Genomic DNA, 24,965 nt, shown 5'->3' on the forward strand with positions numbered 1-24,965 from the left:
CTACTAAATCTTCAAATGAGGCAGAATTTAAGTAGCTATAAATTGAAGTCACAACAGTCCTCTTATTCTGTCTCTTTATTCAAAAATTGCATATAGATAAAAAATGAAAAAATGTTTGTTTTATTTAACAAATCTTTGTTAAACAACCTTTTATGCAAATTAAGTTCTGAATCCTGAAACCATTCTCTTTTTTCTTTTCAAAGTGTACTTGGAAGTGCATTTCAGAATTACCTGAAGTAATACTTACATTAATAATGAATTGACAGAGGGTAAAAATCTATGTATTTAAAAGTAGACATGCACAGAAGTCTTAAAGCACACTTTGGACTGGTAATTGCATGCATGTCTTAATTATGTTATGCTGCTGTTGCAGTTGATACCAAGAGTTTTATAAAAAGAACAATCTTAAATAAGACTATATATTTTTGATTATGCTGTCTTTTGTGACAACATTTGTATTAACATCAAATCTAATAGGATTGACTTTGAGGTTAATAGATGAACCCTAGCTTTACTTTAGACTACAGAAACATTTTTGTGAGTGTATGGAAAAAGACCTCTTTTATTTTCACATAACCTTGAATTCAGCACTGTAGCAAAATTTTAATCAGGGCTGTCAGGTTTGCTGTGGTAAACTGTTGTGGAAATACACCCAAAACTCACTGTGTGGGTTCCATATTAGTGAAGGCAAGTTTAGTGTGTCTCATTTCTGGAAAGAAGATGAGAGGGATAACAAATACAGCACCTGCACTGGTTTTTAGGGGTTTCTTGACATACCTAAACCTCAGTGCTTGTTGGTTGAAGTCATGTAGATGTTAAAGCTTTACACTTAACGCGTCCCCTCCCCAAATAAAAAGCAACCAAGAGAGCCAAAAGTGACCTTACCTGGATTCTCAGTCATCCTCCTGCCTCGAGGCACAATAAACTATTATGAAAACAACCTCGAAGGATGTTTGCATAACCTGTTCTTAAAGCCTTAAACACAGATTCCACTCATTCCTCAGGCAGTCTAGTCTAGTCCTTAACTCTCCTTTTTTGAATGTCTGGATTAAATACCTTTTGCTGCAGATTAGCTGATTTATTCCAAGTGAATATGGACAATGTTCTCTTTCTTTTTGCAGCACCCTTTTACACAAATTGAGACTGTTACCATATTTTTGTTCAGTCTTTCTCTTTTGGGTTGTTTTTTATTAAAAGCACTAGTTATTGATTTTCTTTTAATCAGTTCTGAAACACAAGGCTTTTTGTTGTTGTACCCCTCTAGCTCCCACCCAATCTTTTCACAGCTTCCCAAAGTTACCATGGTGGCAGCTCTTCTGATGGTGGATCTCAGCAGAGTGGATGCCTTCTCCAGCCTCATGAACTTGCTGTGTTCTGCTTGTGATCCACTCTGCCTACTGGTTTCTTTTCTGCAAGTTCATTGCAACAATTACTCTTCTCTGTGCAGTTGAGTTCTTGCTGAGTGCAGAACTTTGCTCTCGTGTTTGTGGAATCATCATCCCCCTGTTGCAATGATTTCAAACTCTACTCTTGCTTCTCCTCTTTGCAGCATTCCCCAGCCAGGGGCCAGCTCCAATTGTGGTGTTTAAGCCTTTTGCAAAGAGATTACAATATAGAAGTGTACAAGGAATTTTGTTTGATGGAAATTTAGTATTTATCCATTTTGATATTATTTGATATAAACTGTTAATAGTCATCCTCAAAGTACAACCAGTTTTGCATCAAATTGCTGGATTTTCTGTCCAGGTCAAATCTCCGTATCTTTCTTATGAAAATGTCAATGAAATAGAAGAGCCTTGCTGAAGTGAAGATCTTCAATTTATTTATGTTTGTAGAACCATCATAAAAAACTAGGTTGGTTTGATAGACTGTTATGAGCAAATCATGTTGGTTGTTATTTATCATTTGTTATTTTTCAGGTATATACAAATGTTTTTTAATTCATCTGGGAATTTTATTCAAGACTGGATTCTAATTTCCTGTTTGTTTGATTGTTATGTTGGGGTTTTTCTCCTAAAGAAAAACACTCAGTCCTTTACTAGGCTCTTGAAACATCTGCTAGTTTTCAAAATAAATGTTTTCTACCATTAGGTTCTGAAATTTGTGGAAAGGTTTGATTAGGAAACAGTAATAAGACTTCCAAAGAGGAGAAATGTTTGGCCCATAGATTATTATTTAAACAAGTAGAGACCTGTGCTACTGTAAATAGGTTTTTGTCTACTTTGTATGTGAGACAGCTGGAAGCTGTGAATATCCTTAGATTTGTCACATTTTCCCCTGGGCTTTATTCCTTGGTGGGGTTTTTCTGTGTAGATGATCCCAGTTCCAGCTTCTCTGCCCAGTCCATTCCCAGCCTGACACTGAAGCACAATGCAGGAGCAAACCCCAGCTCATTTCTTTAATGGCTTCATGCAGTTGGTATCTGAATTTTTAAATTAATTAAAACTGCAGTTTTAGTGTGATGGACTCTGTAAAAATAAAGGGGTATTCAGTGTTTTTAAACATAGAGAAGTGGTTCTTGCCTCTTTTTTGTAAGGAAGCCTGGCTAGAGCATTCAGCTAGAATCAACAGGCTGTCCCAGTTTTCTTCTCTTCACACAGCCACCCATTTGTCCATATCCCCTTCTAAGAAAAAGAGATGTTGGTTCAGGAAAAAGGGAGGGGTTTTGGGTGCTGGAAGGTCACCTCCAAATACATCTCACTTGAAACATACTTCTCTTTTATTGCAAAGATCTCTGTACTTCTCTGCTTAACACATTGCTTCTTTAAAAACTGACTTTTGCAGTCTGTGTTTTTACTCTTAACTTTAGTTAACAACAGCTCTAACAAACTTTTCTTTGTTTGCTTCCGAAATCCAAGTTTCCAGTACAGATTTTTGGATCTACTTTGGGGGGGGCTGACTACATGAAAGCTAGTTATTACAGGAATATATGATGCAGTGACTCAGTTCCTTTTTCAGTCTAACCCTTTTTAAAAGAGTGAGGCTAGGCTGATACTGGACTAACTGAAATAGCAGGAAAAATCCTTTTTACTTTGAAAGCCACTGAGTCTTGTCCCAATTCTCATGTTACATTGACTGGTTGCTATAATTTTAAACTGCACTATTTCTCTGGACTGCAGACAGAGCAAGAGTAACTATTTGGGACATTTCAGTGAATGCCTGACAATAGATACACTTTGAGATAAAAATCACTGATAATTTAATATGTATCACTGCTATAAAAAATAGCTTTTTCCACTCTGAATGTATAGTTTTCTTTTTGATGTATTATTGATGTACTGCATGATGAGCAGTCAGGAGGTGGTAAAAATGAAATTCTGATCTCTCAATTGCTCTCATTATAATTCTTCTATAGAACAGCAAGGAAAAGAACATAAATCCAATTGTAAATCAAACACAAATACCTTATATTTTACCACTGAAACTATACATACATGCTAGGAAATGGCTATTGAATTTCTTAGTGCAAAGTCAGATCATTAAATGCAGGATGCTTTTGTTTGTTTTAAAACTAATTGCTCTAAAAATAGCCACTGATGCATCATTAAAAGACAGAAATATATTTGGCCCCATTGTACAAGCACTGAAAGAATAAATAGGAATATCTCGTGATCTTTCTGCTAAGAGCTTGGTGACGTACTTGTTTTTGAATAAGAAAAAGAACTATTAAAAATACTATCAACAAACTAGCTATTTCCAAGTAATTACATACACCACACCTTCTTTATTATATGGCAACTTAAATACTTAAGCTATCAGGTAATCTCAGAAAGATACTGTGGGACCTTAGTGGGGATTTTCATAATTTCTGAAGTCATGTGTTGTGAAAGTGCTGTTTCTAACCTTACAGAGCCTTATCAGGCTGTACAACATGAAATCAAATGAGTGAATGGTGGGTCATTTCAATATTAACATTATACTGTAATGCAGGGTATTTTGTTTTTCCATATTTCTTAAAAATATAAATTACCTGAGTGCTGCATGTTATTTTCCAGAGCTTTTGAAAATGCTTTGATCAATTGCATTCAAAAAATTCAATTAGAAAATATATAGCACAGACAACCATCAAGTTTTATTTTTGATTCTGCAAATGATCATTCTTTTCTTGTTTCCTAGTAGCAATTTTTCATAATATAAATCTTTCAGGATTTTTAATCTTTTCCCTATTTCTCCAATTTCCACTGTTAAGATCATCATCTGGGCTGACTGGAGCTGTGACTGTTTATCGTCCAAGTATCAATCCCACAGTTTTTGTGATCTAACACAGAAATGTTTCAGTATTATCTGGTTTTCTGTATCATCCTCACAACATACTACAAGGGGTGTTACATTTTATTAATACTACTAGTAATTGTAAGTTGACTTAACTCATGCAAATATTTAAATATATGCTTGAGTATGGTCCGTGTTAAGTCTACAGAAGCACATCTGATGTAAATGTCAAGGATGGCCCGATGAATACCCTGGCTGTAAGTGACACACCCCCCAGCAGTGACAGACCCACACTCCTGGCTGTAAGTGACACTTCCCCCCAGCACTGTGTGTGTGACAGATCCACACTTCTGGCTGTGACACACCCCCCAGCAGTGTGTGTGTGACAGATCCACACTCCTGGCTGTAAGTTACACTTCCCCCAGCAGTGTGTGTGTGACAGACCCACACTCCTGGCTGTAAGTTACACTTCCCCCAGCAGTGTGTGTGTGACAGATCCACACTCCTGTCTGTTAGTGCCACTTCCCCCAGCAGTGTGTGTGTGACAGACCCACACTTCTGGCTGTAAGTGACACTTCCCCCAGCAGTGTGTGTGTGACAGATCCACACTCCTGGCTGTAAGTGACACTTCCCCCAGCAGTGTGTGTGTGACAGATCCACACTCCTGTCTGTTAGTGCCACTTCCCCCAGCAGTGTGCATGTGACAGACCCACACTTCTGGCTGTAAGTGACACTTCCCCCAGCAGTGTGTGTGTGACAGATCCACACTTCTGGCTGTGACACTTCCCCCAGCAGTGTGTGTGTGACAGACCCACACTCCTGGCTGTAAGTGCCACTTCCCCCAGCAGTGTGTGTGTGACAGATCCACACTCCTGGCTGTAAGTGACACTTCCCCCAGCAGTGTGTGTGTGACAGATCCACACTTCTGGCTGTAAGTGACACTCCTCCCAGCAGTGACACATCCACCCTCCTGGCTACAGGCAGAGTTTTAGAGGCGGGCACCTTCCATCCTGTCCCGGCCACTGTCAGGCCCAGCCAGCAGGGCCCAGAGCAGGGCCAGCCCTCTGTGAGTGTGCAGCTCAGCCCTTGGCCCCGTGCCCGTGGGGTTGTTCCAGAAGCTGCTGCTCACCCCTGGAAAGAGCTGTGCCTTGCTTTCATTGGGGGCCAGCAAACTGCTCCAGCAGCCCTGCACTGAGCTGTGTCCAAGACAAAAGCCCTGCACAGAGCTGTGTCCAAAAAAAAAACCTGCTGCAGGTACCTCAGGATAAGGGGGTTACTTTTTTTTGTCTTTTTGCCAAAAATGTGAAGTGCAATCTGCTGCTGGCTGGCATGTTTTGATCTTGGATAAGATCGTTTCTTCTCCGTATCTTTAGTTCTGCCAGGCCCTGGGGTGTGCATATAAATAGTTTTGTTCAGCTGTAGTTAGAAGTTGAAGAGTTCAGTATGAACTGATGATACCATAGCCTGAAAGCCATTCTGAAATTTGCATTAGTGATTTAGAATTATTCCATTTAATCTTTTGGTTTTTGTGAGAAGAAGTGTGAGAAGGAGAATGTTTTGGTTTGTTCCAAGGAAATAACAATCTAATTTCAAGACAACTGTCTGTCTCTGCAAGATACTAAGATAAGGCAGAAAAAAACTTACATGAAAGGGCATAGATAAAAGGTTGGTTCTTAAAAATAGTGAATAATTCTGGGCACTGAAGTATTTTCTACATCACCTTTCTTTAAAAATTACGTAATAACCAGTCAATAATGGACAAACTAATTTTTATCAAGAGTTTGTTTAAGGGTGAGTGGCCCACAAGTTACTAGATTCTCGTCAGCTGGTGGTCCATATTGAAATAGGTGTTAGGAAATCTTAGCCAATAAAGATCCTAGAAATTCTGCCTTTATGTTACAGAAAGGGCTAGAGAATTATACAGAGCTAGAACATTTACAGATCATTTGGCCGCTCTGACTTCTCACTGGGAGAAAATCAAGACTGACTGCATTTGCTTTTTAATTTGTAAACTAAAAACTTTGGCCACTTGTTTTTGTTTTTGAAATGATCTTTTGTATGTCTTTCAGTTGGTGAGCAGAGAGTGACTCTACATTTTCTCTACCAAGAACTACCTTTCTGTCACCTTTGACACAAGAGTTCAAACCAATTATTACATAAATAGGTAAATACGTAACTAGTTGGTGTGGTTTTTTATTGGTATTTGTCTCTGATCAGCTTATTCACAGTGCTCTTCTGTCTCATTTCTTAATGCAATCCAGCCAAATTTTATTAGCTTCCTCTCATATTATCTATACTGTGTTTTCTTAAGTGTCCCACTAAGATCAGAGTTCATCTTCCTTGGGTACATATTAAAAAAAAGCTGCATAAAGTAGTTGCAAGACTACATCAGGAATAATTTTTGCAATAGCACTGAAACTTCTCTCTCTAAAAATTATTTAGACTAAATTATTATACAGACATATTTGCTTTTTCATGTCTACAAAATGTTGTTGACTGAAGGTCATTTACTTAATTACATTGCTAATTGAAGTCCGCCTCCCACTGCCTTTTACCTGACAAATACCCAAAACATTTGCTCATTAACATTCAAGAGCACATTCTCTGTATTTGATGTTTTTTCACTTTGCTTCTATTAGTCCTCAGCATCATTCACTTCTTCCCATATATTGTCTTGATTGTTTTTTCCCCAGCTGATTTTTAATAAAGTATTCCAACTTTAGATCTAGTGCTTAATGGAAAATATTAAAATTGCTTATGCAGTCAAGGCACTGGTGACCTGGATACGATATGACCTTCCTCCCACTGTCTGTTGCTGTCTTCACATTCTCCCCAATTTCATTGGTTATTTCATCTGTGGCTCGGTGTCTTTGTTTACTGAAATTAGCTGGATGTGACACGACTTAAAAAAAAATAAAACTACCCACCACCACAAGAAATATGTAGAGAAAGGTAGACAGTTAATGCTGGAAAACCTGTGTTATTGTCTTTATTGCAAACTGAAATTAATTGTTGTTTTGCTTATGGAACCACGTGAAATAACCTGTGATCCTTTTTTCCACCTTCATTGTATGCAGGTCTCACTTCTTCCAGTGTTCTCATTTCACACATAAAGCTGAAAAAGTCTTTATTTTCATATCATTTATGTGCTATAGCACTTTTTGCATTTTGTACACTTTTGGACATATATTGAAGTAGAGTCTAATTTCCATGTTGTTTTATCCACTTTTGCTTTAAGGAAATTCTGTTCAGAAACTCATGCAATTAATAGTGTCAACACACATTTTTCCCCAGTGACCATTCCTTTTGTAATGATGCATGCAGGTTGTTTAGCTCCTCCAAAACACGTAGGAACTGCTGTGTACTGATGACTCTCTGGTGCAGTATATTCTGAGTAAGATCTTTAACTATTTGTAGACCAGATTGTACCTTTCTGCTCCAAAGCCTTGGGTTTATGTAGCTGTTGGTCACTGACAGTAGAGGACCCTTGCCTATCCGGTGTTTCAGTCCAGAGCTGGAATGTGTACCCTGACGTTGATGAAAGGTCATCTCTGGCAGAGATATCCTGGCCTCTGGCAGTTGCAAAGTCAGCAAACACTGGGGCTTGCTGCTGTGTGAGAGCCTTCCCAAAGCCGTGGTGTTTGCCGTGCTGTGCGTGTGACACACTGTATGGGACAGGCTCCTCACCATTTGTGTGCACATCAGTAATGCAGAGGGGGAAGGCTCACCTCATCCCGAGTCACTGACTGCACTGTGCAGTAAAGGCAAATAAATTCCTATTTCTAAAGAGCTGGGATGGAGAGTTGGGACTTGCTGGCATTTCTTCACAGCTGCACCTGTCACTGGCTGCAGGACAGGCAGCTGTGAGATACTGCGGTGTCAAGGGCAGCCACAGCCCTGGGCAGAAGACGAATGGCTTTTAGACAAGTCCTAGAAAGGACATCACAGAAAGGGTCAGGTTGGAGGGAACCACCTCCTCTGGTCCGACCTCCCTGCTCAAGCCGCGTGATCCCAGAGGCCACGGCACAGGATACCGGCTGTAGGATATCTGGGCAGCCTGATCCAGTGCTTGCTCTGCACAGTGAAGTTCTTTCTCAGGCCGGGTGGAACTTCCTGTGCACGTTTCTGCCCATTGCCTTGTGCCCCATTCCTCGACACCGCCGAGCAGAGCCCGGTCCATGCTCTGACACCACCGCTTTACATATTTACACACAACCGCCTAAATGCAGCAGCAGCAGCGAAGGCAGCCAGGGCCGTGCCAGTGAGCCCATCCCGCGCAGCCCGGTGCCCTCAGGAGCCCATCCCGCGCAGCCCGGTGCCCTCAGGAGCCCATCCCGAGCAGCCCGGTGCCCGCAGGAGCCCATCCCGAGCAGCCCGGTGCCCTCAGGAGCTCGCCCTGACCCCGGCCCGTCCCCTCAGGAGCCCATCCCGAGCAGCCCGGTGCCCGCAGGAGCCCATCCCGACAGTCCGGTGCCCGCAAGAGCCCGCCCTGACCCCGGCCCGTCCCCTCAGAAGCCCGCGGTGTGACGGCGCCGCCGCCCGGCAGGGGGCGCGGCGGGAGGCGGGGCACGCGCCGGCGCGGCTGCGCTTTGCGGGCGGCTGTAAAGCAGCGCCGAGTGTCGCGCTGCGCTGGGCAGGGAGCGGCGGGGGCTGCGCCACAACAGAGCGGGGCCCGCCCGGCGCAGCGGCCGCACCGGGACCGGAGCGGGGGCAGCGGCTGCACCGGCACAGCCAGGACGCTGCGGCCTCTCGAGCCGCACCGGGCAGCGCCGCGGCGTCACTGCGGCGCCCACCGGGGCCGCTTCCACCCCTCGGCCCTGCGCAGGGCGCCGGCGGCACCCGCCCCTTCCCCCGCGGCCTCGCTGTCTCAGGTACGGGGGGCGGCGGGGACCCCGCGGGTGGGGCCGGGCCGGGCGGGGGCTGCCCCGCTTCCCCGCCCTGCGCCTGACGGCAGCGCTGGCCGGCGGGGCTGTGCGGCGGGTGGGAACTTCACGCAGAATGTATTTTTCCTTTTTTATTCAGCGCCTCGTTGACGCACAAAGCGGTGTCTTCACTGCGGGCAGCCGCAGCACTCTCTGGGGTTTTGTCACAAATTTTCCCCTTAGGGAAATGAGTTTCTATTTCTGTGCGTAATAGGGTTTGTTATGACGTCATTTGTTTTGTTTGCGAAGTTAGTGTTCTCTTAACCCGTGTTTAAAAAAAAATCACGATTTTCAGGTGGTTTTTGCCTGATGAGCGAGGAAGTAACGTTCATTCAGAAATGTAGGCCAGGATCTTCAGAGGTACGTGGGCTTGCCACTGTTGCAGTGGGCAGGTGCTAAGGGTATGTACTTTTTAAAGTGTCTGTGTTTCTGTGATTAGGGCTGAGCATGCATTCATGGGATTTTCATGTTGTTTGAATCAGCTCTTCCATGGCTTGAAATGATTTTATTAAATCATAAGCAAGGCCTGGTTGCTTTAGCTGATTAAATGAGACCCTTAATTCCTGATACCCAAGTACTTCTCCAGAAGAGGACATAATGCAGGAGGTAAGAGTTTGCTGTAATTAGAATAATTTTATTCTAATGCAGTTATTTCAGAAACAAAGGTTTGAACAAAAAGATAAGAATTGACTGCTTGTTGTGTAGACCTGGGTTTGTCATGGTATCTGTGTTATAAACTATTAAAGGAAAGCTAGGTTTTCAGGTGTAGTATAAGGTCTTACCTTGTCTTTGTTGTAACTTGTAGAAAATTCCGAAGGTATATTAATGCTGGATACTTAGTAGAAAGCTTTTCCAGGAAAACTAATATTAAAATATTTACAGTGCTTTGCCAGTCTTAAAACCAGAAATTACATCTTGTTGTTGTTCACATATCTGTAGTTCTTGCTGTCAGAACAATTTTAAGTAATTTAAGTGGTTTTGCACTTTTTGTGGATAAAGGGACTGTCTTGGGGCAGGGAGGGAACAGAAGCAAACCCTGTTAGACAGGATGATCCTTGCTGAGGTGCAAGGATTGACAGGGAAAGAAGTGATCTTGGTGTATTTGATAGAGTGAACATCTGGGCACCTGTCTTGTGCACTCCTGCACAGTATAGAATCACCTATGGAATTCATAAGGTGGGAAAGGCTGTAGGAACATTTTATGGTTCACTTTAGTTAAATAATAGTGTACAAGGCACTAAGCTTCCTGTTTTAAAACTCTTGAAGTCTAGCATTTTTAAAAATCTGGTGGTTTGTATTGATGGCTGGAGTCCTGGCAGCTACAGATGAGATTGTGTCTGGTATTGGGAGCTTGAGGGTGAACAACAGCTCACAGCACTCATGAATATTTTGCATGTCCTTTCAAAATATGGAGGAGAGCATTCTGACCTTTCAGAAATATGTCTTTTATGAAGCAATAGCTTTTGTAAAAGTGTATTAAGAGTGTATCTTAACAGGACTGTGACGCCAGTTTATATTTGAATTAGTAACTTTGTTGACCTACATAACCAGATCAGTTACAGCAGTTGATTTTCACTGGAGGTGGCTGTGTTGCAGTAGCTTTTAGCTGACAGCAGTTCCTGCCTTCTTTTTCCAAGGTGTACAATCTTTCATTTTGATTGTTTCTATTTCCTCTAATGGTGAGGACATTCTTTTGAGAAGATAGAAGTGATAGTTTCCTCCTCCGTGGCTGATGTATTATAGAGGCTTGCATGTAAAGCAGTTGAATAAATAGGGAAAAATTGAGGGGGGAGTGATGGGGAACAGGATGATTTAATTCACAGGTAAATAATGGGGATAGTACAGAGAGATGGATTTGCCTTAGGCAGATGTTGTGTAAAGGGTTCCTCATGGCTTTCCTGATGTGCAATCTCCTTTAAGTGTGTTGTCAGCAAAAGTTTGGGTTGGTGAAAGAAACGTTTTCCTTTCTTCCTTTCCTTCTGCCCCATTAGGGTTCTCTTCTAGGCCTGACCTGAGCCCATGAAAAAAACCCACTAATCTGTACTTGACCTTGAAGGAAGTTCACTAGTTAAAAGACTTGAGTTGTGTATACATTTTGTGTTTCTTGCAGGAGTACTGTAAATTTTGGAAGCAGCTACATTGACAAAACTTAGGAGACCACAACTTTGAGTAATTACCTATTCTTACATTGTACATGTATCGCATACAATGTTACTCAATATGCATGTTTATAAATCTCTTTTCAACCTTACTGACATGCAAACAACCAAAACACTACAGATCTGGTGGTAAAACAGGATTATTTTGTTAGTTTATGTAGTCTATGCTATTTGGAAAAGGAATTGCCTTAAATTAAAATGATGTCTTCCTTACTAAGTGTTTACCAAGTGAAATCTGAGAGGGCTGGTTCATGGCTTTACTACAAGAGGCCAGTAAGGGCTATTTGCTTCTGTCATTTTTTTTCCCAATACAGTTTAGTCCTAATATTTGACTGCTGTTAGGTAAAATGTTTACTTTTGTCTCTGCTGGGTGCAGAGTGGAGAAGTCTGCAGTGTCCTTTCCCCTGAAACTGGCAGAGCTGCTCAATTGAGTATCTGTAAAATCCTCTACTTCTTATAGGTTTCCTGAAGAACAGCATAAAACTGTCCTAATGGTTAATTTCACAAGTCCCACTTGAAAGGTTCTTACTAGCAGCTGTGGCAAAGATCATGTTTAACTTTGCTCCTCAAAGCTTTATTGAGAAGCGTTTGCAAATTGACACTACATCAAGAAGAATTACACATACCTCAAAGGTCGAAAATGCCTCGGGGACTAAGAAACAATTTTTAAAATAATTTTTAATGGCTGTGTATCTCAGAACTTTCCTGGCTGTCTCGGGAAGCAAAATTTCTAGTTAAGATCTTAAGTTCCAGTAAAAAATTGCATTTTGTCATCATTTTATAAAGATACAACTTTTTATTCTGAAGTTCAGTGCTGTTATGTTTGTCTTGGAGTTCACTGAAGCCAAAACATTCCTGATTGCCAAATCATAATGCTTCAATCTTAAACCCATGATTTACATAGTGTTAATGTAGCTAACTGATTTAAGCCTAGGACATAGCAAAGAAATGTCTAGACTGAAAAATGTGCTTGTGAGCACTGTTTTTGTCAAATACACCTGCTTGCATCCATCGTGAAAAGCCAGGCATATTCCTTGTCCAGCTGAGTGTGTGCATGGTGATGCTTGATTCAGGCTGGGGTTTCTTTGGGTGCCTTTATGGCCTTGGACTGGCTCAGTGTGTGCAGCACAGCTCACCTGTGCTGGGGGGGCTCAGTGTGTGCAGCACAGCTCACCTGTGCTGGGGGGGCTCAGTGTGCGCAGCACAGCTCACCTGTGCTGGGGGGGCTCGGTGTGTGCACTGTGCTGGGGGGCTCGGTGTGTGCAGTACAGCTCACCTGTGCTGGGGGGGCTCGGTGTGTGCAGCACAGCTCACCTGTGCTGGGGGGGCTCGGTGTGTGCAGCACAGCTCACCTGTGCCCAGAGGGCTCTGCAGCATTGCTCTCAGCTCACCATCTAACAGGAGGTGCTTCCAGCTGCACATGCTCTGTGCATTTTGTCTGTTGCAGCTGGAGCCAGGCCATAGATCAGTCCTGAAGAGCTCTTCTGTTTGTAGCTGTTGTGTGCTGGGCTCTGTTGGAAGAGGTGAGACAGACACTTCAGTGGTCTCTCCCTAGGAGTACAGTGTTTTTCAGTCTCAGAGGTGAATGGCAGCGTGGCACAACAGAGGCATTCTGTAGCTGTCCTATAGGTGGCCTGGCATTTCTGTTACAAGATAATTGCATAATGAGCTGAATTGACTTAGGCATCAGGAAGCAAACCTTGAAGGTCCCAAAATAATTTTTTTGGGTGATAAAATTAAGAAGCCTTTGCTGGTCCAGAGGTTGGATACTGTTCATTACAGTACTTGATGGTACAGTTACTGGGGTCTGACTTTGAGATGGCTTTGTGAAGGTTAGTAAGGCTAGTACTGTACTTGGAATAACATTGTTTCACTTAAACAGTAGACTTTCCAAGGCAGTGATGGTTCCTAGAATTGCCTGCAAGTGGATAAGCCTCCCTGCATTGCTGTGGCTCATGTATCTGTAGCAGCTCTGCAAAGCACAGGCAAACCCTTCTGTCTGGGCTGGATGTAGTGGGCTGGCTTTGGGAGCCTGTAAGCAAGAACTTGTTTCCAGGACATGCAGTTAGTAACTCATTCTGTGTATGTTGTTCTGAATTACTGTACCTTTCTGTAGGGCAGAATGTGAGTATTCTGCTCAGAGAAGTCTCGAGTAATTTTGTCATTTAAAAATGGAGTCATCACCTTGTCTGCATTAAAGCACAGAAAGGAAACTGAGAATGGTTTGCAATAGTATTTCATATTGTCCTGTGAATGAAGATACATAGTATCAATGCAAACACTATGGAATTTCAGATTACTTTCTGATTATTGCTGTTTTATAAAATGCATAGATCTTTAACTTATCTGTTGCTTTGTTTTCTGTCAAATATTAGAAGACCAATACATAGAATGCTAAAATTTAGTAGTTAAAACAAGCCTTAAAAGACCACTGTTTTTCTAATGAAGTGATAAAAAGTGAAGAACAACCAAAAGTAAGAAGAGTGCAATAAAATTTTGGAATCTGATTGCACTTGTTTTCCTGGTAGTAGAAGTGAATATTAGATGTTTTTCTTCTTATCACTTACTCCGCATTGGACAGGCATACAGGTTGTCCCTGCTTGATAGAAATGAAATGAATAAGACAGAACTGCATCTTTTAGGAGAATGAGTGGTGTTTTTTTTGTAATCTGCTCAGTGAGTTCCTTATTTTGTTGGAGCAGCAGGGCATGATAGCACTGAAGTTCAATCTCCATGGGATTGAGTTGAGGGCCCAAGTTCTGAAGGGGCTCCTAAGCCTTCTGTCAGCCTCCAGTGTGTCAGGGCCATGCAGGAATCAGTCTTGCTTGGCTCCCTGCACTTAAGGCTGGAAAGTAACAGTGCTGAGGTTTTCTCACTTTGCTGAAGGCCTTGTATGAATTTTATAACCTTTTTCATTTTCCCATTTCTTGATATATATATATATATAGTGGAAAAGCCTTGCTGAAAGAATAAGAATACATTTTTTAATGAGAGGAAAGAAATGTTTTCTCATGAATTTAACAGTATGAGTATTAGCTTGTCAGAGTAAAAATAATGTTGAAAGTAAAATCTGATACAAGCTGCATATCAGGGAAGGGAATTAATTTTGAAAGTTAGCTGGGAGTTCAGTGACCATATGCAAAGAAAACAAGTTAGAACTAAATAAAGGGACAACAAATGTAAGGAGATTTTTTTTCTAGGTGGTGAAGGGAGGACTGTATTTCAGAATGTGGCTGAAAATATGTTTTCAGGGTAATGATCTATTAGGTTGCATGTATTCATCAACAAAGTTTATACCAAAAAACTGAGTTATATGTTGTGTAGTTAAGCATCTTACTGTTTTATAGTGCTGTAATGCTACATACTTCTTGATTGCTTATAAAGAAATTAATTATTAATGACAAAATCCTTTGCTCCATCTTATAACTCAGATGTGTTTTGCTTTTATATGTGATCATAAACTTGCTGTAAAGACTTCTTTAACCTTGTTTTTTGACTTAACTATTTCCAGGGACTTCCCAGTCTGCATGAATTTCCTTGCATGGCTGTATGTCTTGGAATGATTAATATGAATGGTTTTAAGTGGGGAAAAGAATGGATAAAAGTCATGTGCACTTCATAATTCTAAATAGTCATACACCTGAGAGGGGAATTTAGAATAACTATTTATAGTTTTCAGGTAGCTGTCTTAACAGCTCTTCATTGAGTCATAATGGCTTAAAAGAAGATAGTAAATCAAAACTTTGAGGGGAAACATGGGGGACTAAGTCAATAGGCATGTTTTGATTAGGAAGGAGGAACACTAATGCTGATTGACCTTACTTACTTCATCTTGCTGCTTTTTGGCAGAGCTTCTGAGGACTACTTTTAATTAGAAGTAGATATTGTAGGAACTTCTAAATGTTTTAGCAGCAGATGATCTCATTCTAATGACTTAATTATTTGCATATGATTTTTGTAGTCCCTCTTAAATTTCATCTTCTGTGCAGAAGAAAAATGGGCATTTATGTCTAACCACTGAAGATACTTAAAATGGACTGAACTCTAGTCCAGCTTTTGTCTTTTTTTGGTCAAATTTTTTATTTGAAACTTTGTAATGGCATTTCTGAATAGTGAATGAATGGATTATTTGTCACTGTTGATTGCTGTCATTCACTTCAGAACCACTCCTGTTTAAGATGTTGTGTGAGTTTGTAGTTGAAGGCAGCTGCTCTCCTGTGAGTAAGCAGTCCTTCAGCCTTTCTACCGATTAGCAAAATGGAGAGCTCTTGATTACATGGTTGAATTTCCATGGTTTAAGAGTAAAAATATACAAAATGTTTGAATCTGTGTTAGCTGGCTAGTGTTTGTAGGCTGCCTGTTGGAATAAAACAAATCCAGTAAATAATGTTTCAGATGCACTAGTTTTCACAGTGATCATTTCAGGTTTTCATCATCTTACAGTAGTTTGAGGTTTCTCAAAGTATAAATGTCATTGCACTAATTTTTTGTTGTAACTTAAATAGCTGTATCTATCTGTATTTCTTAATCTGTACAGCTTAAATAGCTATATCTATCTGTATTTCAGCACAGTGGCTTCTGCACTAAAGTAAACAGAGCTTATGCAGAGATAATCACATTCAGCATGCAGAATTTTCATACTGATAGGGATTCCTCCACTTCAGTTGCACTCCGATGAGTAGAACAGAATCCTTTGTAGATGAGCCCTTCGTTGTGCTCACATAATGAGAAAATGTTCAGATTTTAATTTCTTATAAAAAATTGAGGCGTCAATTCACTTTGATTCTGAAGTTACCACATTAAAAGGAGAGGAAACTGTTATGTATAGGCTGGACATGTAGTATATGCTAGCAAGTTATGACTGTGTTCAAAGACAATAAGCTTTCTGAATAAAAAAATCTTTTTCCCCAAAAATTGAAATAGTTTGTGGATTTTCTAAAAATTGGGATGAAATACAGGGTTATTGTGGGAGGGTCTGGGTTGCTTTTGGACTGGGGTGAGGACTGACTAGACTGTTACATTTCTGTAAAACAGTGGTGCATAAATAACAGAGCTAAAAGGTGACCTTGGGAGGATCAGAAAAAGGATGTACTGCTTGTTCTGTGTGCTTGTGGAAGGTCTGAATGCTGAATTCCTGTCCTTACTAGGAACTGGATAAAATGGAAGTCTTGGTCCTTATCTTTCCAAAGAAAGATGGTGTATGTATGTGAGGGTATGGATGAGCACCATGAGGACTGTCGAAGAGCTGGAGCTGAGAAGGGTAGACAGCAGAACTCCACAGCTTTGGCAGTCTTTGTTTTCTAGGTAGACTTTTTGTACTCCTAATTTTTTCCAATTTTTTCTACTTATTTTTTTTCAGCTCTAAAGAAAAAGGTAGCCTTATATAGTAAATTCCACTAAAACTTACTGCTATAAAAAAGTAGTGCTTTGATGAAGTAAGAGCCCCTTGTCTATAGTGGGAAGAGGAGGTTTATTCCAACTTGCATGAATATGGCTTTTGACTTGCATGTGAGCCATGCCTATCTGCTGTAATTACTATAGAGAACAGCAACACTTTCATATCAGAAGATATAGGCCTCATATTTAACATCAGTTATAAATGTTTGTAGGATTTCCAGTGAGAACATTCAAATGGGGCTTTTCAGCTGGGGTTCTAGGATCCAAAAGGTTCTTGATCTCCAGAAAGATCCTGTCAACTTACAGCTTCTGTAGGTGTTAGTTGTGCAGTATAGGTGCCTTTTGCAAAGTTTTTATCCCAGATAACATCACATGGGGTGTAGTAGTTGCTTATGGCTATGGAGAGAGCACAACCTGCCTGGGATGATGCATCAGTGTATACCCATTGCAAACTGAAATAAGTAACTCTTTAGGGTATGTTAGGAATAGCTAGCTCACAGCTGCTCCTGAAAGCATCAGTTTGTGAAACAGTCTAAAAAATTGTTACTTAAATCTGTTTTGTAGTCTCAGTCTTGTATTGATACGTTCTATGAGGAAATAAGTGAGTGTTAAATATTAGCACTGCATGTAAGGATACATTAGCATTTTGAAGAGTTTGGAGATTCAGGCAGAGAATTATAGACCTGAGTAGGCATGGCTGCTTAACCTGCCACAGATCTTTAAGGAGCCTTAAAAGTCATCTACTGCCAAGGTTCCTGCCATGGACAAGGACACCTTCCACAAGACCACATTGCTAAGCCCAGTTTTTCATGAGCTCTTCCAGGAGGCATGCACAGCTTCTCTGGGCAACCTGTTCCAGTGTCTCACAGGAATTTCTTCCTCATCTCTAATCTAAACCTGCCCTCTTTTGGTTTGAAGCCATTCCCCCTTTTCTTGTCATTACATGCCTTTGTCAGAAGTCCCTCTTGAGCTCTCTTGGAGCCTTTTTAGGTACTGGAAGGTGCTGTAATGTCTCCTTGGAGCCTTTTCTTCTCCAGGCTGAACAACCCCAGTTCTCCCAGTCTGTCTTCATAGGAGAGATGCTCCACCCCTGGGAGCATCTTCATGGCCCTCCTGTGGTCTTGCTCCAGCAGCTCCATGTCCTTATGCTGGGAGCTGCAGAGCTGGACATGTTAGTCCAGGTGGAACAGAGGAACAATCTCCTCCCTTGACCTGCTGGCCACACTTTTTTTGAGCCAGCCCAGAATATGATTGACATTCCATGCTGCAAACAGAGTGTCAGATCATGTAATACTTCTCATCCAGTAACACCCTCTGAAATTCTTCCCAGAGCTGCTCTCACTCTCTCTGCCCAGCCTGTATTTGTGCTTGGGATTGCCCCAGCAGGTGTTGGACCTTGCACTTAGCTTTGTTGAACTTTGTGAGGTTCATGCAGACCAGCCTGTCAGGGTGCTCTGGGTGGCTGTTGCTGCTGTTTCTAGAATAGCTCAGGTGTTTTTTGTGGCTTCATGCATATTCCCAGCTGTGCTGCTTAGGCAGCCTTATTCCACTTTGGGCATTGTTGTACATGTTTTCTTCAGCAGCCTTTTGGTGGTTCAAAACAACTTCCTGTAAACTGTCAAGTATCTACTATAGCCTATACAGCTGAGGCATAAAACCCCCTGATATTAGTTACAGTAAAGAGTTCCAGTAGTTACCACAGTGGGAACCAAATTGTTTCATCATTCCCTTTTGGGAATTTAAACCAAAGGCAGAGACGGCAGATGAAGCAGATTGAACATGGATCCATTACTGAGGTTACTGTTGTCTGTGTCTTCCAGTACAAAAGTATTTCTTTGGGGCTAATGTTGTACATTGGCAGCTTTATATTTTTGCAGGGAGGGGAAACTGCCCAATAGCGACTGCTAAGGGAACATATGCTATGATGTACTCAGTTTCTGTCATAGGGTAAGAGTCAAAAGTACATGGACTGAAAATAGCTTTTTACACTGTACTGCTAATGTGTGGTGTTTTTTAAAAGAGACTCAAGGTAATAAATGGATTTTTATTACTTTACCCCAAAATCTCTCGTGTTTCGTTCCTTTTCATGTCAGAAAAGAACAATGAAGTCTAAGTAACTGACTTCTATAGCTCAACTGACACCATACAACCCCGTGTATTGTGTTGAAGTGTTTGCTGTCCATGTGTTCTGCTGCAGGGGAAGATACAGGCCTTATTTAATAAGCATACATTTTAGGTGGTGGCTATGGGAGCTACTTAGCCAAAACTCAGGTAATTTCTATAAGCAGTAGCCTGTAACTGCTACACTTAAATATCAGTAAAGCAAACATCATCGGTTTTGCAGGTGGCATAGACCAGTATTTGCTCTGTGAAAGTGATAATGTTTTCACTGACCATAAGAACTTCCCTTCAATGCAAAATATGAGAGTTCTGTCTTAATGAAAAATTACATTGTCAAAGGAGTATTTTTATTATTTTGAAACAGTTGTATTTTAGTTACTGTTGTTCTGCCAGTCCCAGTGGGGGGTTAGTTCTAGCAGTAAATGGATTTTCTCTTATTTTAGCTTTGCTTTTGAAAAAATCTAATGCTTCTTTTCTTGATGCTTATCTTTTTTGTTTTCTAGGCCTTTCTTAAATCTTTCCATGTCTAAATGGACTCCTGAATGTAATATAGTTTATACTCTAAAAGCGGATATGAAGAGTGAAGTTCCTTCTGAGGCACCAAAGAGACAGGAGAGTCTGAAGGGGATCCTCTTGAACCCTGAGCCTATTGGGGCAGCCAAAAGCTTCACTGCAGAAGTTGAGATGATTGCCAGTAAAGTAGGGAATGAGTTCTCTCACTTGTGTGGTGATTCTCAAAAGCAAAAGGACATGAATGGCAACCATACAGACCAAGAAAAAGGTATTGTGGTGCGAAAAAAACGCAAGAGCCAGCAGGCTGGTCCTTCATACACTCAAAACTGTCCTGATAAAGAAAATAAAGGAATCTTAGGATTGAGACAACATCTAGAAACACAGAGTGAAGACAATGATTCTTCTTTTAGTGACTGTATCTCATCACCTTCATCTAGCTTGCATTTTGGAGACTCTGACACAGTAACATCTGATGAAGAAAAAGATGCTCCTGTGAGACACCCTCAGGCAGTGTTGAATGCTCCAAGTAGAACTCACAGTGCAAGGTCACAAAAGTGGCCTCGGACTGAGGCAGACTCTGTACCTGGGTTACTGATGAAAAGGCCCTGTTTTCACAACAGTTCTTTAAGAAGACTTCCATATAGGAAGAGAGCTGTGAAAACAAGTTCATCACAGCGGACACAGAACCAAAAAGAACGAATTTTAATGCAGAGGAAAAAGCGGGAAGTGTTAGCTCGAAGAAAATATGCTTTACTCCCCAGTTCTAGCAGCTCCAGTGAGAATGATCTCAGTACTGAATCTTCTTCCAGTTCATCTACTGAAGGGGAGGAGGACTTGTTTGTGTCACCTGGTGAAAACCACCAGAATAGCACAGCTGTTCCTTCAGGTAAAACTAAATTCCTGAGGCATTTTGTATTCGTTACCTTTCATCATGTATAATAGGCTTTTGTTTAAGTTCTTTGGAGCAGTTTTTGAGGTCAATACTGCAGATAGAATTACTGCAAGTACTGTGAACATTGCAACATAAATTCTTGATGGGAGAAGTACATTCAGATCTTAGAGTAGAATTATAGCAAATCTAGAATCTTGAATGTAAAAGTTAATGGCTTCTAAAGCACATAGTGGAAGATTACTCAGTCTGATTAGTCACATGCTGCTGAGTTGATCCATTTTTATTGTTTTAGCTGTTGAATTGTGTTAAAAAATTTAGCTTTGAACTGATTGTGGTAATAATTCTATTTTCAGAATGTAGAAATATATGCTAATATTTAACTGCTCTTGAAAATTTAGAAAAATAGGAAGAAAAAAGTCCATTGTTATAAGAACTGAAACATGAGTCAATTGAAGGTAGCTTTAGTACTGAGATAATGAGAGAAAAATATTGTATTTATACTAAATGTTTTACCCAGATAAACTCAATGCAAGGCAGCTGGTTTACACAGTTATTTTTTCTAATATGTCTTATCACAGTATCTGAATCCTTGAGTGCTTGGAGGAAGACTTTAGGGGGTGTTTTTGTTTTGTTTGTTTTGTTTTGGGTGTTTTTCCTGGTTTGTTTGTTTGTTGTGGTTTTTTTGTTAATTGGCAGGGGTTTTTTTGGGCTTCCTTTTGTGTTAAATTTGCCAAGTGAAAGTAGTTGTGCATTCTGTTTTAGTTCAGCTTTTCAGAGAGCATGGGGAAGTAGATAGAACACAGCATGGTGTTAATCTGTGCAACCATGTGTTTTATCTAGTGACAGATACGTTTTAATAAGTGAAACCATATCTCAGGCTGTGCTGATCATTCCTCTAAGAAAATGTGGCTGAAAATACAAGGACAGGTTAAAAAAAAAAAGTGTGAATGTTCATGTTAGGGCAGGATGGGATTTATGCTTCAACAGAACCAGAGTACTAAAGTCTAGATTATTGCTTGTTACTCATTGCAGTAGGAAATAATGTCTGTGATGTTTAAATGCAAGAAGTAAAATCTGTAATGCTAAAGTTTTACTTCTGCAGTGCTAGGGCTGAGCATATATTACTCTAAAGCAAGAATTCTTGCACAGCCTTCGTTATCTTAATGCATATTTGTGGGAATAGAAATTAATCAGGCCTAAAAAAGTTACATTTGACATGCATGTGTAACCATATTGAAGAGTATGATTTGTAAATAATAAATAATGGGGATATGCATACATTTATATGAAAATCCAGTTTGAGAAACTATTGCGTTAACATATTGGTTTCCAAGTTAGTGGTTTCTTACCATTTTCAGAGGGTGGATTTCTATGTAACTAAAATGATGTAGGATCAATAACAACTCTCCTTCCACACATATTAATTTGGAAAAGTCCAATGGATTAATTTTTATACTACCTAAAAAGCACTTTTAATTAATGAAAGTGTTTATTTTCATGTCATGAAATGAAAAAAGCTATTAGTTCTGCACCAGTAATTTTAGATTAGAATACTGACATGAGTTGTAACTGAAAGAAGTCTGCTTTAAAGATTGTGTCCTGCTGTTCATTCCTGTACTCCAAGACCAACACTTGCAGAGAGCTGAAAAGCAATTCTGGCTTAGTGTGTGTGAATACTGTGGGGGTTTTTCCAGTGGAAATATATATTGATGGAAAGGTTTTTGAGCATTTTGTTTACATTGCAGATATAATGGGAAGTTGAGCAGACATCCTCTGTGAAAGTGTCCTATTTTTATTAAGATAAAAATGTGATTAGCATTTTTTGGTAGCTTTGTGCTGTTATATAAGGCATTTCTGGTTATTGAGTTAATTAGGACAGAAATGGGGCCAGCTGGAAAACAGCTATGCAACTACTCTGTGTAGTGAGCAAGCATGATGGGGTTTCTGTATGAGGAAAGGCTTGTATTGATAGTAATGCTACACGAGCTTGTTAATGTCAGGGAAAATTTCTTTACACTGGCACATATCTGCTGAATTTACAGTGTGCTGAAGGACAAATAACTTCTGCTAAGAATATGAGGCCTGGGACATATATAGAGGACAGACTTGGGAAAGGAGGAGAATAATAATTGGAAAAGAAAATGCAGTTTAAAAAGATGTGGTAATAACTGATTTTTTTAGAAAGCAGACTTCAAAGTGATGTGATTAGTCTTGTAGCCTACTGAATAGCAATTCTTGTTAAGGATATTGCAGAAAATATTTCTTCGCTTTGAATGTTGATGTTTAACTAAAGATACAGCGCATTTAAAGAACTAGTAAGTTAAATTAATTTAGACTGTTCTGAAAATTATTTCTTTCTGATTGTTGCAAGAAGTTAAAGTAACAGACCTTTTTAACCAAAGAAGTATTTAGTAAGTTCTTATAATTAATAAAATGAACTTGGCTAATTTTGGAAAAATCATATCAATGGAGATGTGGGGGGGGGGGGGGTTTTTTTTTTAAAAAAACCTTTACCCAAAACCTTCACCAAGAAAACAAATAGCATGTGATGGGGTTTGTCCTCCTGTTCTATTAGGGCTTAAGCTACTCCTCTGGTGAAACCTTGTGAACCTTGTGCTTTTGGAGTGTGAGAGTGTGAACAGTACATCCTGACACCTGGGACTGGATGATATTGTTGTACCAACTGTGTGCCATAGAAGGCATTGTTCTCATTGCATCTGGCATGGGCAGCTGAAGCTCATTCAGGGGAGACAGGAGGCCAACATAAAACCAGCTGTGTGGAGTTCAGTGATCCTTACAGCTGAAGGTGCAGGTGCTTAGGGTATATATTCTAATTGCAGTGTTGATCAGTTGGTTTCAATTGCAATACTGGCCTTGCAGTTAAAATAACAGAGGGCAGCAGCGTTTTTGCTGGGAGACATGAATTTTGATTCTGTGTTTTGTTTAGATAGTGCAGAAGCTTTTCTCTAACCCTATGTACACCAGAAATAATCCTCCTTCACTTTTGCCTATGAAAGGTGGCAAAATTCAGCTTTTGCTGTTGTTGGATCTCCTATGTTGTAATGTAAATCTGGGATCTAAAGGATTGTAGCTGTCCTTTGGAGCAGTCTGTGGAGGGAAATCTAGCAAAAGCTTAAATTGGATCAAGTTTTTAACCTTACATACTCTGATTTGGCTATAAAGCAGAACTCTGGAAAATGGCAAAGCGTTGTTAGAAAAAACAAGCTGTGTAGAGTTTTGCATTGTCATAAATTGTTCAGATTGTTCACCTAATAACTTACCATTCCTTCAGGGTCTGAAATGTTATTTTATATTTTTGAACAACTAATGCTAGACAGGTTTTTCTCTTCTTAGAATGAAATGCTGATGAGAAGCTGCTCCAAATTTTGTTCAAAGCTCTTAGAATAATAAGACAGTGTTTATTCACTACTGTCATCTTGATTCTTTAACATTTGTTGTCTGTCTCCCAAAAAAACATTGAATATAGACATTCAATGTTTTACAATCCAGAGGCTGGTGAAAACGTTAAGCATATACTGCTTCATGCTCTGATTATTTTAACAGGTTTAAGATAAACAGGTATTAAGTGGAAGTGAGCTGCCTGTTGTTAAAGTTGATTATTTTTCAGTTACTTAATCCCTCCTACAAACTACAGCATGCAGTCGTTCTCTCACACCAGCTGATGCAGCTGATAATTCCAACCTTTTATCTCAGTAGCATTAGTGGATAAGGAGTGTATAAGTATCCTGTTTACCATACTGCTTACCTGAGAAGAACCGAGAAGTGGTGAGGAAAGGAGCACCTGGCTTTGTGAGCAGTGGACATTAATCAGTGTTGCTATATCCATCTGCTGTGAATTGGGGCTTTAAATAGCTACAGTAATAGAAGTTAGTGTGGCATTCACTTCAGCCCTGCTGCAGCTTTCTGTGCTGAAAAGGTGCTATTTGTAGAATTGGCTTGTTGTGGCATCGCCCATAGCGCTGGTTTTAGTGCAAGGTTAAGAACAGTTGGGACAGGTTTCAATTAGTACAGCTCATAGTTGGACAAAATCCCCTAAACTGTGGTTGACTGTCTTTTCCACCAGGGTGCAGACTCCTAAGCAATTTGTGTGCTTTGGAAAATTTTTCCCATCATGCACAGCTATAGGAAAGTATATTCCAAGTAAGTCTCAGGTACAAAAAAAAACTTGTCATCACACAACCCTAAGGGAACAGGCAGGTTCTTGCCAGAATGTTGACAGCACTAAATCTTAGTTACAATTAAGCATTTCTTTTCTTAGCAGGATTTTATGAGTAGAATGGCACTGGATTTCTACAAGCAAAACCAATGTAATACAATCTCTAAGTAGCATAATACAAAATTTGTACTACCACCAAGTTAAAATTTCTAATCACCTGGACCCTCTGCAGATCAGGTCAAATCTTAGCATGTGGTTTGCTTTATCAACCTAACAATCATAATCTAGACTCAAAAACCATATAAAAGAACTTAAGTCACTCACTCAGTCCTCAGAGGAAGCAGATGACAGAGGTGTCTCTTGCCACCAGTGACAGCAGCAGGGGGTCGCATTTCTAGTCCAAGTTCCCACTTGGAGCTTGTAGCTGCTGATTTTCTGGCCAGTGCTCTGGGTGCTGTCAGCTCCCCTGTGCTGTGGCACACTCATCAACAGCACCTGTTTGGTCTCCTGCCGGAGCTTCAAGGCCACCAGGGCAAGGGAGTGATCATCCTGGCGCCCAGGAATCTTCAGAC

General features: G+C 40.5%; 1 protein-coding gene across 10 annotated transcripts in view; it reads left to right on the plus strand.

Moving 5' to 3' along the window:
- Positions 1-8,818: 8,818 nt before the first annotated feature.
- RNF111 (ring finger protein 111) overlaps positions 8,819-24,965 on the plus strand; it is a 46,521-nt gene continuing 30,374 nt past the window's right edge. For 8 of the 10 annotated variants that reach the window (XR_005955302.1, XR_005955303.1, XM_041469354.1 and 5 more), the window contains exons 1-3: positions 8,944-9,083; positions 9,430-9,535; positions 19,315-20,210. Coding sequence is in view for 8 of the 10 variants with exons in the window: in XM_041469354.1 (XP_041325288.1) it covers positions 19,334-20,210 (877 nt within the window). In the remaining 2 variants the exon portion in view is untranslated. Of the gene's footprint in view, positions 9,084-9,429; positions 9,536-19,314; positions 20,211-24,965 lie in introns of all 10 variants that reach the window. The other 2 variants (XM_041469355.1, XM_041469362.1) reach the window with 2 other exon arrangements.

Source organism: Pyrgilauda ruficollis, unplaced genomic scaffold, assembly GCF_017590135.1.
Source record: "Pyrgilauda ruficollis isolate IOZ18807 unplaced genomic scaffold, ASM1759013v1 scaffold23, whole genome shotgun sequence".
NCBI classification, from domain to species: Eukaryota; Metazoa; Chordata; class Aves; order Passeriformes; family Passeridae; genus Pyrgilauda; species Pyrgilauda ruficollis.